General features: G+C 44.9%; 1 protein-coding gene across 2 annotated transcripts in view; it reads right to left on the minus strand.

The window, feature by feature from the left end:
• Arhgef28 (Rho guanine nucleotide exchange factor 28) overlaps positions 1-14,913 on the minus strand; it is a 313,627-nt gene that overhangs the window by 127,683 nt on the left and 171,031 nt on the right. For both annotated transcript variants that reach the window (XM_076552103.1, XM_016004227.3), the window contains exons 8-9: positions 7,308-7,360; positions 6,752-6,812 (exon numbers count right to left, since the gene is read on the minus strand). In XM_076552103.1, coding sequence (XP_076408218.1) covers positions 6,752-6,812; positions 7,308-7,360 — 114 coding nt within the window. The remainder of the gene's footprint in view (positions 1-6,751; positions 6,813-7,307; positions 7,361-14,913) is intronic.

The following is a 14,913-nucleotide window of genomic DNA, read 5'->3' on the forward strand; positions in this document are numbered from 1 at the left end:
CCCGGCTCCAGACCCCCTGAGGTTTTCATTCTCTTATTCGAGGGTGATGACAATGAGCTGTTTTATGAGCATTTGTAGCTCAGAAGCCACTTCCAAACTTTTACACTTCTGTAAGTAGATATGGGAAGAGGGGTGGACAGATGGACACAGGGACAGCACTACTGACAGCATTCTTTGTCTCACCACTTGAATCTAAGACCAAGATCTTTACCATCCCCCACAATGGAGTACCTGGCAGCAGATTCCACCAGACACCTCCGCTTTCTGCTTGCTTTAGTGGAGCTGTTCCATACGATCACCCATTTCCTCCTGGTTCCCTCTCCTGATACCTCCATTAAACTTTCCAGGAGGGGCTTGGAAGGGCTGTGTCTTGCAGGTTGAGAACTTCCAGCCTCAGAACTCCCTGTTTGCCTCTGTTTCTGCTTGCTTCCCTTCCCAAATGGTCCGGGTAGTCTTTTGCTATTCTGTTTGGTTACAAAGTTGGGTTTTTGTCTACAACCAGCTTCGGCTCATCTGTCCCCCTGGGGTCCACCTTCCCTGTCCCAACATCCACCGAAAGTTTTCCTGTACTCATATTATATGTAATAAATAATAATTGAGATGAAATGACTCCAAATTGTAGCTAGTGCTGCGGAGTTCGACCCTAGCACTTGGGAGGTGGAAGCAGAAAAATCAGGAGTTCCAGTTATTCTCAGCTATTTGGTGAGTCTGAGGCCAGCCTGGACTATGTGAGCCCGTATCTGAAGAAGTACAATAACAAAAATGACCCAAAGGTAATGGTGCATTGTATAAATTTATGGAATGATCAAAGAATAAAAATATTATTTAAAGAACTGAAAATGAGGAGCCAGAGAGATGGCTTCATAGTTAAAAGTACTAGCTGCTCTTCTAGATGATCTGAGTTTGATTCTCAGCACCCACATGTCAGGTCATAACTGTCCGTCACTCCAGTTCCAGGGATCTGACACCCTCTTCTGGCCTCTGAGGGCACCAGGCACATGTGGGCACTGCATACATTCACTGAATGGTTCACAGACATACATGAAGGCAAAACATATTAAGACAAGGAAAACATAAAAACTATAACAAATGAAAAATACAACTCAAATTTTAAAAATAATTGCTATTTGAGCCTGGGCATGAGCTGGCCATGTCACTCATACATTTTGGACTTACCAAAATAGGAAGATAATGGAATTATTTTCTCTGAATTTGTCAAATACAAATGGACTAGACATTGTTTAGGTATTTATTGCTTGTATACATTGTATATAGTTATTGTACTTTTGTATATAGTTTTTCTTATATTAGTTATAACTTTTTTCCTTTTTTCTTTTTATTAAAATAGAAAAGGGGAAATATGGTGATATTTTATTTGTACTGAAATGTGATTTTATTTGCTTGTTAATAAAGTTGCCTGGGGGAGCTAATAGCAAGCCATAGCAGAAGTCTGGCAGTGGTAGCACACGCTTTAATCCTGATCACATGATAGGCAGATCTCTGTGTATTCAAGGATACACCAGCATGGAGACACACTCCTTTAATCTCAATACCAACCATAGAAGACCTCGAGGTCTGTATAGATGGGCAGTGATGAGGAGGTCATGTGGTTGGGTTTACAACCAATGAGAAGGCAGAACAGAAAGTCTCTGAAAGAAGACAGAGACACAGGAAAGAGGTCTCTTGCAGAGGGAAGGACAGGAGCGGCAGTGAAGGGTAAGGTTTTTAGCGCTTAGCTATTACTCTGACCTCTTGGGCTTTCATCTCTGCATTGGCTCTGTGTTCCTTATTTAATAAGACGGTTACATCTACACAACTCTGTTGAAAAGCTCAGGGCGAGATATATCCAAATTCAGTAGGAACCATCTTTTCACTTTTTTTCCCTTTAGCTGTAAAAGACTAATTTTTCCCGAAAGTTTTTAAAGCTTTATTTTAACTCATGTGTATAAGTGTTTTGCCTGCGTGTGCATATGCGACCTAGGCAGTGAATGAATGCAGTGTCCAAAGAGGCCAGAAGAGGGCACTAGAACCCCTGGAACTGTATTTCTGTGGGTGCTGGGAATCAAACTCCAGGACTGCTCAAGAGCAGCAAGTAATCTTAACCAGTGAGCCGTTCCCCAGGTCCTACCCAAAGTCTTATTATCAAGATGCTGTTTAAAATCTCTGCGCTTTGCCAAGCACACTCTCTGCCAGCCAGATCTGCAGCATCAGATAAGAGACAGCTTCATGCCAGAGAATTGAAACTTCCCAAGATGAATGCCAACCAATTCCATTCACCACCCCAGCCTCACCCCATGATGCTCTCTCTCTTACACCACCACCCCCCTCCCCAGGAAAAGTTAAGACATGCTCCCATGCCCTTGGCTTGCCGTCTCAATTTTACTAGGCCCTCATATTTTTTCCATGTCGATGGCTACATGACACACAACTTCAGCACTCATTCATCCGATGAATGTCCAAATGCGCTCATTCGATCTTTAATCCAACGAAGAGCATGGGTGGTAAATTACTGCAGGAAATGTAGCTTCAGTGTGAGAGCGTCAGGTGTTGCGGGATATCCAATCACACTGTGAACCCGGAGTTTGTGTTTGTGTTAATTAAATAAAATCAAGGGGCAGAGCCAACAAGTAGTTGATGGGAATTAGCCCTGGGGAGTCCAGAGGAGCCAGGAATATGGATAGAGAGGTGCACAGGAAGGAGCAGGGAGGGGACTTGGAGTTTTGCAGTCTTTTTGGTTTGGAACAAGTGGAGAGGTGGGTCTTTTGCTGGGTCTCCGGCAAAAAGGAAGGTCAGCTGGTTGCTTCTCGACCTCTCTGATCTAGGGAGTTTTCACCCCCACCTCTGACTTCTGAGTCTTTGTTGGTAAACAGAATAATAGAGGCTTAGTTAAAAAACCTACGTTTGCTGGCCGCAGCCTGAATGGCTGGCAGGATGCTGACTGTGGGGTCGTGGGACCTCAGACGGTAATTAAATCATCAGTAGATTCGTGTGCAGCCACTAAGCTGACAGAAGAAGAACATTAGTCAGGTGTTGTGTGAAATTTTGACTGCTTTCTGACAATAAAGCTTGCCTGGAGTCAGAGGGCGGAGCCTCTAGCTGACCAAAATTAACCATAGAGGCTTTGGAGGACTGAGGGCAGATAGAGAGACAGGAAGTAGTAAGGCGGGGCTGAGAGAGGATCTCCGCCCTTTTGTATGGAGGAACGGAGAGAAAGGAGGTCACTGGTGGCTTCTCTGCCATTTCTCTGATCATTCAGGTTCTTACCCCAATATCTGACTCCTGATTTTTTATTGATAAAGATTAATTATATAAATGCTTCAGTTAGGACATCAGGTGTGTGGTCCATACGACCTCATTCACACTCTGGAATATTCCTTGCTGACAGAGCAGGGCCATCACTTTTCAGAAGCTTTTGTCTTTCATCTAAGACATTGGCACTGTGGCTTCACCGTCCTCGAAGAGGAACTTAACTTTCAACTGGGATTCTTAATTTCCAAACACAGCCACCTAGAGTGAACCTTCTTTTGCAGGAGTTTGCCAAACAGCAACTGATCCAGCAGCCTGCTGCTTGGCTGGTTCTGGGTGGCCTATGTATCCTTGTGGCAGGGATTCCACGCAGCTCACCTGCCCACTGCAGGTCCCATGGTCTGAACCCTTACCCAGCAGATGTTCTCTCCCATCCTCCAAGCCACAGCGTTGCTGCCCAGTCTTGACCCCGGCTCTGCTTAAAGGTTTAACCCCATTTCTTCATCTCACTTAGTCCTGTGGACTCCACCCAATGGGTCCATTCTTCCAATCCCCAGCACTGACCATGGCATTGCATCTAGCTCCTTTTCTTCCATGGCCTCCAAAGGCTTTGCCCTGCCTCCTTCCCCCAGCTGTCTACTGTGAAGGAACCCCTCTGTCTTCTTGTGATGGCCACAGAATCAGATTCCAGCCCTTCGACTGATGATTCTCTCTTTGAGTAAAAGCCTAATCCTGCAGTTTCTCGAGACAGCAGTCTGAGGCTATGAGCGCAGCCCAAGACAAAATCATAAGCTTATTTAAAACATAGAAACTTTTTCATGGTTTCTTTTCATACTCAATTGTGTGCTAGATGACAAGGCTGGGCATGTTTGCCATAGCATCCACCAAGAACAAAGCCATTGTTCCTGGGCTTAACATCCATGCCATCTTCTCAACATTGATGTCAACTACTTACTCTGGCAGGTCTGGTGCACAGGCCTGGATGAGCTTCCCAGCTATTCCATACCCGTTAATTCCTACAATTAGAGCCATTGTTAGTGTATAAACTAACAGCCAATATGATCCTGGCTCTGAGGCAGGGGGTCGTGAGGAACTTACTCTAGCCTGACCTGTGCAATGGGATAAAATCACATTGAGCCAAGCCTGCACCTCCTCAGACAGACTGCTCACACACCCGATGCTCAGCCGACGTGAGGGGCTGTGGCCGACGGTTCTGGATAGCACAGTCCCAGCCACAGCCATGGCACAGAAAGGTCTACCAGAACAACGCTGATACAGTTACCAAGTCGACACCACATTTGTGCCACACAACTTCAAATAATACAATACGGCAGACTTAACATGTCTATCCCACATATTGCATCAGCAGTTCCTAGGAGTCCTCACAGACTCCCAGCACACACACAAGACTAGAGTGTTGAAGTGGCCTCTGGGGGGCGCAGTGTCCCATTCCTGCCTCCGGCTGCAACCTCCTGTTGCTCACTGATTGCTGCCTTCTCTCTCAGTGGTTCTTTTTAAGTCTCTTCTTATTTCTTTTATAAAATTAGGAGGGTTTTCCCCCCTTCTTAATTCAAAAGTTTAAGTAAACAATAAAGCAAATGCTAGAGTCAGAAAGGCATATCCATGGCCCTTTTCATAGATGGCTGGATGTAAATTTTACTTGGTTCTCTCTCTCTCTCTCTCTCTCTCTCTCTCTCTCTCTCTCTCTCTCTCTCTCTCTCTCTCTCTCTCTCTCTCTCCCTTCCTAATGTTCCTCTCCAGACACAATGACGTCACTGACCAAGCTCTCAGCTAAGGGGGGCAGGGGGAGGGGGGCTACTGCAGTTTACAAAGCAAAAATCTTCTCACCCAACAAGTACACCAGTGCGAGACGGGAGAATTTTTAGAGCCCCAAATTAAAAATAATCCCACTATTTAATACTTTTGACAGCCAAGCCCTCCTCCCCCAGCAATTTGTCTGAGTAAACATTCTTCAAAGCTGACATTCCCAGGAGTGTGATGCAAACCGTGGATGAGACATCCTGTATGCATGAATAACAGCCATGCTCCCAGCTCTGTGGCCCTCAATAGACATCCATTCCGTGATGTTGCCTTTTTTTTTCCTGCTTCCTCTTCCTCTGCTCTGGGCTCTGGAAATAAATTACTATTCTCACAGATGTGTGCACACTGCCCAGTTGTGCTGTTCCAAGTTCAGCAGCACCTCGGACAGGAACATCCAGCAAACCACCGCTGGCGAAGGGCCAAGCCCAGAGCAACATGCTCAACCGACACTGAGCGCACTTCCTCCTGGCCTCCTCTAGGCGACGGGATTTCCCAACTGTTGTAACAGCTCTGACACGTGTCTACCAAGGATGCCAAACACAACCAGAACCTCCAGGAAGCCCTCATGATGCCTCCGGAAGTCAACCACCTCTGCTGCCCAATGCACTCTCAACTCTCATTAGCCTGGGCAACTCTCCTCAGCCCCAGCCCCAACCTCCTCACCGGGGGCCACTTCCAAGATAGCTCTGCTCTCATCTGTTCTCCGGGTGTGCAGGGTGTCCCCTCCACACTGCACCCGAAGAGGGCTCATGCACATCCCAGGCACTAGGCATCTACTGGCAGCCTGGCCCACCTCCTCCCACCCCAACAACTTCATTCTACTCCCCTTGCCTCTAAATAATTCCAGGGATATGTCTGTGATCCAAAACTAGCCTTGAAGAAATAGAAAATACCTAGAGGAGAGACCTGGGGAAGAGCCCAGGGAACTGAGACTAGAACATCTGGGAATAGATGAGAATATCCAGGTCCCTGGAAAGAATCACTCGTGTCCCCTCCCCCACTTAAGGGGCCCACACCTCCACCACAGCATCTGGTCTTCTCCTGAGGCCTGGGAGTTGGGGGTAGACCACAGATGCTCATGTCCGTAGGAACATACTGAGCAGCATTGTGAGACCGACAGAATACACCCAAGTCTATTCCTATACTTCCACTCCATGGGCTCGAGGGCTTCCCTGAAATGAAGCCCCCAATGCCCTCTACATTGAGATAATGAGGTAACCATGACAACTACCATGCCAGAATTCGGCAGCATGAAACTCCTCAGGAAACGTTTTAAGTTCTTCCTGTGTGTTTTAGACTGTAAATAGAAGTTGTAACATGAAAGAAAATTGAAACATGAAATTGAAAAAAGAAAATTGAAAAGAGAAAATGGAAGAAAACTGACCTAGGTAGGCTGAAAGAGGCAAACAAGGTTCTCAAGGAAGAATATTTCATATTAAAATGTATTTTCAGCCGGGCGTTGGTGGCGCACGCCTTTAATCCCAGCACTCGGGAGGCAGAGCCAGGCGGATCTCTGTGAGTTCGAGGCCAGCCTGGTCTACCAAGTGAGTCCCAGGAAAGGCGCAAAGCTACACAGAGAAACCCTGTCTTGAAAAACCAAAAAAAAAAAAATGTATTTTCTTTTTGTTTTATCTGGCCCATGATACCCCCCTAGCTGCAGGGAATGTAGCATTATGGAACATACCCGAATCCAGGTGGTCCTGGTCTTCATGTTCATTCAGTCCATCCACCTGGCTTTTGACACACTGAAAAAGACACAGGTGAGACAGTTCATTAAATTCCATCTTTACTACATTGATGCTTATTTCTCATGAGCTAGATTGACGCTCTTGGAAAACATCAATAAAACCACATCACTCACATCACAACACGTAAACGGGAAATCCATCTGTGTTTATAATTAGCATTGAGGGCTAAAAATAAGGAAAGGATGTGTGTCCTGCTAAAACACACCTGGAAGCTGTCCAAGGGTAAAGCAGTATCAGCAAACATCCATGGAGGAGAAGCTTCCAGTATGTTCTAGAGGATGCTGTCAACTATCTTGTGTATACAACAGAGACAACTCAGAAAGAGAGGGAGGTTTGGTCATGAAAGTGCATCCCATTGTGGTCCTAGTCAAAGAAACTGGATCTGGGGCACACTCCTGCCTACTTGTGGATTTTTATGAACACTCACTCAATTGTCATGTCTACTTTAAGACACAAGGAAGACAGTGAGGCCAGGCAACCATCATTCCTTACCTTTCCATTGTCCTCCTCTGGTGGAGATCTGCCAAACTCCAAATTCTTAATCTCTGCAAAAGAAATAAATCTCATCAGAACTGCTAAATAGAGCTTTAGTTAAAAAAAAAAAAAAAGGAAACAAAGAAAGTAGATGACAAGTTATAAACAAGGCATTAGCTAGGTTTTTAGGCTAAACTTAACAATCAACCCTACCAGAGAATGAAGTATTTGATCACCTGACCACCCCCCACATCCCCCTACACACACACACACACACACACACACACACACACACACACACACACACAGGTATTATTTGTGTATACTAAGATGTAAACAAGGAAGGCAGGGAGCTCTCACTGTAAATCCTGAGGCTGTGGGGGTGGGGGTGTATTAAATAAATCAGTGCCCTTGACTGCAAAGGAAGGATGCTCATCCCTGAAGCTTCTACAAAATAGCACGGATGCTGAGGATACAACTGGTACCCACCTGAGTAAACCCCACTCGTCTCTTCCCCTGGATTCCATAGGTGGCAATGGGAGAAAGAAAAGGGACTAGTTCATTCTCAGAGAGACCCAGCTGTCCCTTCTGCAGCACTGAAACGGAGCACGCCACACAGACCTCGGCACCCGACCTCAGCTGGCAGGGCTGGCTAAGCAGGGACTGGCCCTAGATGCCCCAGATGCCCCAGATGTCCCCTTCACTGCAAAGCTGTTCCTGGAAACCACGTTCAGGATGTTCTGTGATGAATAGGAAAGCCCAGGCAAGGCGGTGTTTTTCTCTGTTCCTTGACCGATTGGTTCTCTTCCCAAATACTCAGTTTCCCAGAAACAAGTGCAAAGACTGTCAAAATGGACATGGGGTGCGGGTTTAGCCCCAGGGGAAGTAAGTGCTGACATCCCCAGCAGGGGTAAATAGTTGAAAACTTTCCACCTGAATTTAAAGGAATATACCACCCTGCTGGGCCTTGGGGTCTTTTCTGGAATCTCAGCTTCCCAGCCTCCAAGGACCTTGGTGATGCAGTCCCAGAGAAATGCCAGGAATTTTCCCAGAAAGTTCATAAACTGGACATTCCCTACCCTCTGTCTCTCCTGCTAATTTCAGTTGCCTGCTACATCAAACCTCCAAGTGGATTCATTCAAGCTCTTCATGCTGCCAGGGGGTTAGTCTCTGTTCTGCACAGGACATGTAAAAGGCCTTATTTATACAGCTCTCCACGACAAACCAGACAATCAGGGTGACAAGTTGTAAAGATGGGACAGGAAGTGGTGGGGTAAGAACGGAACAGCCACACACTCTGCTGGTCACGTGCTTTTTATAAATGCTTAAGGATAACTGAATCTGTGCTGGAGAGACGGCTCACGTGCCAAGAGTACTTGCTGCTCACACAGAGGACCCAAGTTCAGTTCCTAGCACCCACCACTACTGATAACTTCAGCTCCAGGGGATCTGACACCCTTTTCTGGCCTCTACGGGCACCCACACATACATGTGTGAATGCCCAGACACAACACACATAAGGAAAAACAAATGATATTTTTAAAGAATAACTGGGTTTTTCTTATAACCAGCAAGCAGTTCCACAGCGGCACTGGACAACTGTGTGTTGATCATGAACTCATAATGCTTACTAGGTTTCATGATAAAAATGAAAACATAATAACCTCAATTTTGTGTGGTTGTGGCAACAGGAATAGAGACAAGGTTGTACTGGTGCCCCGCCTGGTGGTTTATACAGTTAGCGCAATGCCAGCTCTTACATGCACTTCCCAAACTAGCCTCCGGGTGGCAGAAGAGTAACATTTGCGCAAGGACCAGCCATACACGTGAAAATAGGCCGGGTTTGCCTTTGAGTGTACCCTTTCAGTGCCGAAAGTCCAAGGCAAACAGTTAAAGCAAATTTTCCAGTCCTCTTCACAGATGCACAGAACTGGTGCGAATCGCCTGCCATGGTGTTTGTCACCGAGGAGTCTCTAAGGAATCCCTCTGGAAACTCATGCCCTACATGATAAAACTCCAAGTAGAGAAGATCACTGCAATGTGCCAAAGAGAGTAACCAGAATGGAGGCTCCGGGAACACATCTGCACTAGACAGGAAGGGGATCGTGCAATTCCATCCTGCTGGCTACAGGCTATGCCCTTAATGCCACTCCAGACCACTGTTTTCTTAAAGCATCCCATACATGCAGGCATTTATTCTGAAGAGCACGCTGGAAAACAGGATATGGCCTGTTATCCATTTGTAATATCAAAGGGTTCACTCAGCTTTCTCTCTCAGCCCCACCCCCAAATGACCATGATCTTGGCACATTTCCATTCCTACATTTTCCCCTTACAGTCTCCTGTGATCTATTATTATTATTATTATTATTACCTTTTAAAATAACTGCTGTTAAAAAAATGGACATACTGGAGGTAATCATATGAAGCGAAAGAAGCCAGTCTCAGAAAGACAAATATTATCTATTTCTTCATTTGTGGTTCCTAGATCTTATATAAATGCATAAAATCGTGTATGTATGTAAATGAAAGAAGAAAAACCAGGGGCAAAGTAGACTAATAGGATGGGAGGAAGAGTGAGAAAAGAGACGGGTAAGAGGTATGGGGGGGGCACTCAACATATAATATCTACTTGGTAAAAAATATCAAAGACAAATAAAATTTCAAATATTTTTAAAATCTGCTATATATATGTATATATTCCATAACAAAATGACAGATTTCCATTATATTTACTTTTAACTTTAAAAATAACTTTCAAATACATAAAAAAATTCTCACCCTAAAATTAGTTTTTACATGTTGTGAAAATGTGCGGATTCAGATGCATAGCCCACCTTTCATTAATTTAGAAGCACTACAACCGGAACGACATCTCAGAGTTGCACAGAGAATATGGTGTTCATTTTACTGGGCTTTAATTAAATTGCCCCTGGAGCGTTTCTGCTAAATGAGTGAGCTCCTTTTACACTAGCCCAGAGTCCCACCAACTGCACCGTGCAATCAAACCACTCGTTGCTATAGCAACCTTTGGTTGATAATAGTATCAGTAACTCTAGCTATTCTGCTTTAAGGGCCTGTTAATGTTGTCTTCAAGGTCCGCCCACAAGGAAGGATTACCTCTCTAAAATCACACTTACCAAACTCGATAAACATGTTTTTTTTTACATATTGCCAAACTATAATAAAACGAGAGATAATCTCTAGTACTTATGTTCACGAATGACACAGCACCAACAAACAGGGATTTCTACCCCAGAGATAAGTAGCTGTAAGATTAGTATCAATGTCTCATTAAGATTTGCCTGGAGAAAAGCTCACCTCCGTGTACCAGCTTTATTACCTCTTCTTGCAAAATGGAGCCAGAGTCTAGACTTACGCAACAAAAAGTGAGCCAGAACTCTCTCAACAGTCCTGTGGCTAGACATAAGGACCCTTCCCCCAGAAAAGGAAGAGCAGAAGAAAAGCTCTCACGAGAGCGAGGCCACCCACAAGTGCTGCCTTCTCCTATCCCACTGTACTGCCGGCCGGCCACACCTGATAGAGACCGGCAGAGATGTCCCGCACATAGCTGGCAAGCTGGTACTGATAGCCATGTGCTCTGCCCCCCTAACAAGTCAAACAGCACCCTAATGATGCTGATCCTCACCCTACACCTCCTCTAGCAACACACTAATTCACACATAATTCAATATCCTCTTGGGTATATGTCACATACCTGTAATCCCAGCACTGGGGAGGCTGAGGCAAGGGGCCACGTAGACCATGACACCCTGAGCTACACAATATGATACCCTGTCTCAAAAAACAAAACCAAATAGTCTTTGAATGAGTCCTTTGCTCCTCGTGGGCAGTGAATGCATTCTGGAAAGAGACTCCGGACTGGGACCAATTTGGTTTGGGTACCAACAGTTGTGTCCCCTGCCTGTTACACACAGGGTGGAGAACTAACAACTTTCCCACCCACCTACATTTGGTACCCAAAAGACATCCATCTGATGAGCTAGGGTGGGTGTCAGGCCAGCTCTGGACGGTGAGAGAGAGGGAAAGTTGCTTGCTTTATTGAATCGCTAACTGGAACACTTGCAGTCCTAGCATAATTTCATTACTAAAGTTCTGGCCACCAGGCTGACTGGACAGACCAGGGCTCTGTCCCCTGTTTCTTCCCACACAATGTAACTTTGCCACCCCTCTCACTGCGCACCAAGGTGTCACTGTTGACTTATCCACTTCCTTCTCCTGCTTAGTGTTTCACCCCAACATGAATGTGCAGCACTCAGTGCCTGGGAGCTAACATAGCAAAGGAGACGCTCTTAATTCACCAGCTATTATGATGCTTGAACTTCTGGGGAATTCCTCCCTTTTGCCCCAAGTGGGAATATTAATGAGGCGCCCGTGTTGCTGGCCCAGCATAGTATGATGTGGGGGAGACAGTGAGGCAATTATCAGCAAAAGTCCCAGTGAGTCTTTTCCTCCAAAAGCCCAAACATTACAGGCAATCCCACGAGCTCAAATCATCCCTATAGAGCTACAGCAGCAGAGATACCAATGCAGAGATGGAATCTGGCCCTCAGGTACTTCCCCCTGTGCTGGCTCAGATTCATCTTATTTTTATATTTGGATCTATGCAGAATGAAAAAGACATCTTTGTGAAATGCTTTTATCTAAACTACTCTTAATACTTTTTTTTTCTGAGCCACAATAGTCATTGTTTAAGAAAACTTGAAAAAGCAAATGTCAATATAACCACCATCAAGGGAGAATCCAGCAAATTTTAATGTAGGTCATGTTTATCTCACCTTGCTGGGGTGCAGTGCACAGACCACACTACTCATTTGTTTAAGGCACACACACAATTCATTTGGCTTTAGTATGGTCCAAGGTATGCAGCCATTACCCACCATCAATTTTAGAACATTTTCCTTGTGCCAACATAAAGCCCCACAGCCATGAGCAATCACTCTCCACAGTTCTTCAACTGCCCTCTGACCTCCTTCCCACAGCCCAGCCCGGACAACCTTAATTTCCCTCAGTGGGCCTGCCTACTTAAGATATTTTATACAGGTGGAATCATGGGGTCTTTTGTAATTGGCTTTATAAACACGGCACCATGTCTTCAAGTCCTATATCAGGACTTCTTTATTTTTCAATAATTAAAATCTTTTTTGGAGGGGGTGGAAAAATGGTTCAGTGATGAAGAATACTTGCTGTTCTTCTAGAGTACCAGAGTTCGGTTCCCAAGACCCATGTGAAGCAGTTCACAACAACCTGTAATTCCAGTTTTATTAAATGGGGAAAAAACTCAACTACAGAATTATTATTAGTATAGATGCTCTAAATTTTCTATGCTTGAGTGAAGTAAAACAGGATTTGCCACACAAAAAGGTTACATGTGAAAAATGGAAGAATTTAAACCAGCGGGCATAAATGCAGCCTCATCTGTATTTTAAAATATCAAACATTGGGGGAGGGGAAATCAAACGTTTAAGGAAGAGTTCTGGACTTAAAACATCTCACATAAAATTCAACTAAAAACACAGCCCATGATTTTTCTTAAATGTTTATTTTTACTTTAGCACACGTGTGTGTGTGTGTGTGTGTGTGTGTGTGTGTGTGTGTGTGTGTGGTGCATGTATGTATATGTTCATATATGTAGAGGAACATTTGTGCATGTGCATGGGTATGTGTACGCCAGAGGCTAACACTGGGTATCCTTCTTCTATCACTGTCCACTTTGTTTACTGAGTCAGGATCTCTCACTGAACCCAGAGCTGGCCATCAGGCAGGATCTCTCACTGAACCCAGAGCTGGCCATCAGGCAGGATCTCTCACTGAACCCAGAGCTGGCCATCAGGCAGGATCTCTCACTGAACCCAGAGCTGGCCATCAGGCAGGATCTCTCACTGAACCCAGAGCTGGCCATCAGGCAGGATCTCTCACTGGACCCAAGCTGGCCATCAGGCAGGACCTATCACTGAACCCAGAGCTGGCCATCAGGCAGGACCTATCACTGAACCCAGAGCTGGCCATCAGGCAGGATCTCTCACTGAACCCAGAGCTGGCCATCAGGCAGGATCTCTCACTGAACCCAGAGCTGGCCATCAGGCAGGATCTCTCACTGAACCCAGAGCTGGTCATCAGGCAGGATCTCTCACTGAACCCAGAGCTGGTCATCAGGCAGGATCTCTCACTGAACCCAGAGCTGGCCATCAGGCAGGATCTCTCACTGAAGCCAGAGCTGGTCATCAGGCAGGATCTCTCTCTGAACCCAGAGCTGGCCATCAGGCTCCTCTTGCTAGCCAGATTGCCCCCAAGGAGTCCCAGAGCCCCTGTCTCTACCTCTTAAGTGCTGGGTTACAGGAAAGCCTCCACACTGGCCCTGAGTTTAACTTGGGTTCTGGGAATTGGAACTTTGGTCCCCACACTTGGAAAGCACAAGCTATATCCACCAGGCCATCTCTTCGGTCCAACTTTAAAAGCCACTGCATAAAGAAAAATTTTTGAATGCTAGTGAATGTCACACACACACACATATACACACACACAAAGTACTTTTGAATTAAACTACAAATTTGGTTGTTATTCTGGAAATATTTAGGGAAACACTAGAAATCATTTTTAAAACATTTGACACTCTGATCTTCAGAAAAACTTATCTGGTAAAACTAATGCTGCCATGGACATTCAAGTGGAGTGGAAATGATATTTTTTTCTTTTTCTTTTAAACTTAGTTATCATACAAAATACTGTACAAATTTGTGTGCAGACACACACCTTCTTTCCTCTTGAGTAAATGTCATGTGATGATTCTGTTTAATCTGTCTCTTATGAACTTTTACATCTATGCACATTCTATCCCTAGGCTCTCCAGGGTGAAAATTTCAATCATGGCTGGAGAGGGAGACAACCTCAGCCTCAAAATGTGCTTGCAATCATCAATAAGCAGAAGCTCTAAGAAAGTCATTAGATCTCAAAGTGAAATTAGGGCATAATTTTCCTAACTTAGTCAACTACTTAAGTAAGATGAAGTAAGTCACCTTTCAAAGATATAAATATAGTGCGACTTTAGGATTGCTTTTATGTCCTATGATTTCACTTAGAGTCTACTTCAAGAAAGGGATTCTTTGGCTGTATGTTTAGGATAAGTTATCCAAATCTATTAAGTCCTTAGCTGAATTTTACACTTGTCCCAAGCCTGCTAATTTGACCCATCTGAAAGAAAGAATCTAAATTAAGAGTGAAACAAATTTATTGCCTGGAGGTGAACTATGGGTAGCCTGTGGCCTGTGGGCCTCATAAGGTGGTTCAACCAGATGATCTGTAAGACTTCTAGCTCAAACCATGATCCTTCAGTTCTGTGATATAGTGGAAGGTGAGTAAACTTTTCATTTATGTATGGGGAAAAGCTAGTATTATTCTAACAGTGTCCAAGATGGGCCAGCTCTCAGCTTGACAGCTTGTCTTTATCCTTGGACCTTTATTGATGAAAGTGGTTTCCATTTAGGAGAAACAAGACTGGCAAACTCAACTCTACAGAAAATTTGGAGAAGGATGTACACCCCGATAGAGTGAAAGAAGTAACTGCAAACCACCTTCTGGCTTAGGGGAACATTAACTACAGTCT

Source organism: Peromyscus maniculatus, chromosome 15, assembly GCF_049852395.1.
Source record: "Peromyscus maniculatus bairdii isolate BWxNUB_F1_BW_parent chromosome 15, HU_Pman_BW_mat_3.1, whole genome shotgun sequence".
Lineage (NCBI taxonomy): Eukaryota > Metazoa > Chordata > Mammalia > Rodentia > Cricetidae > Peromyscus > Peromyscus maniculatus.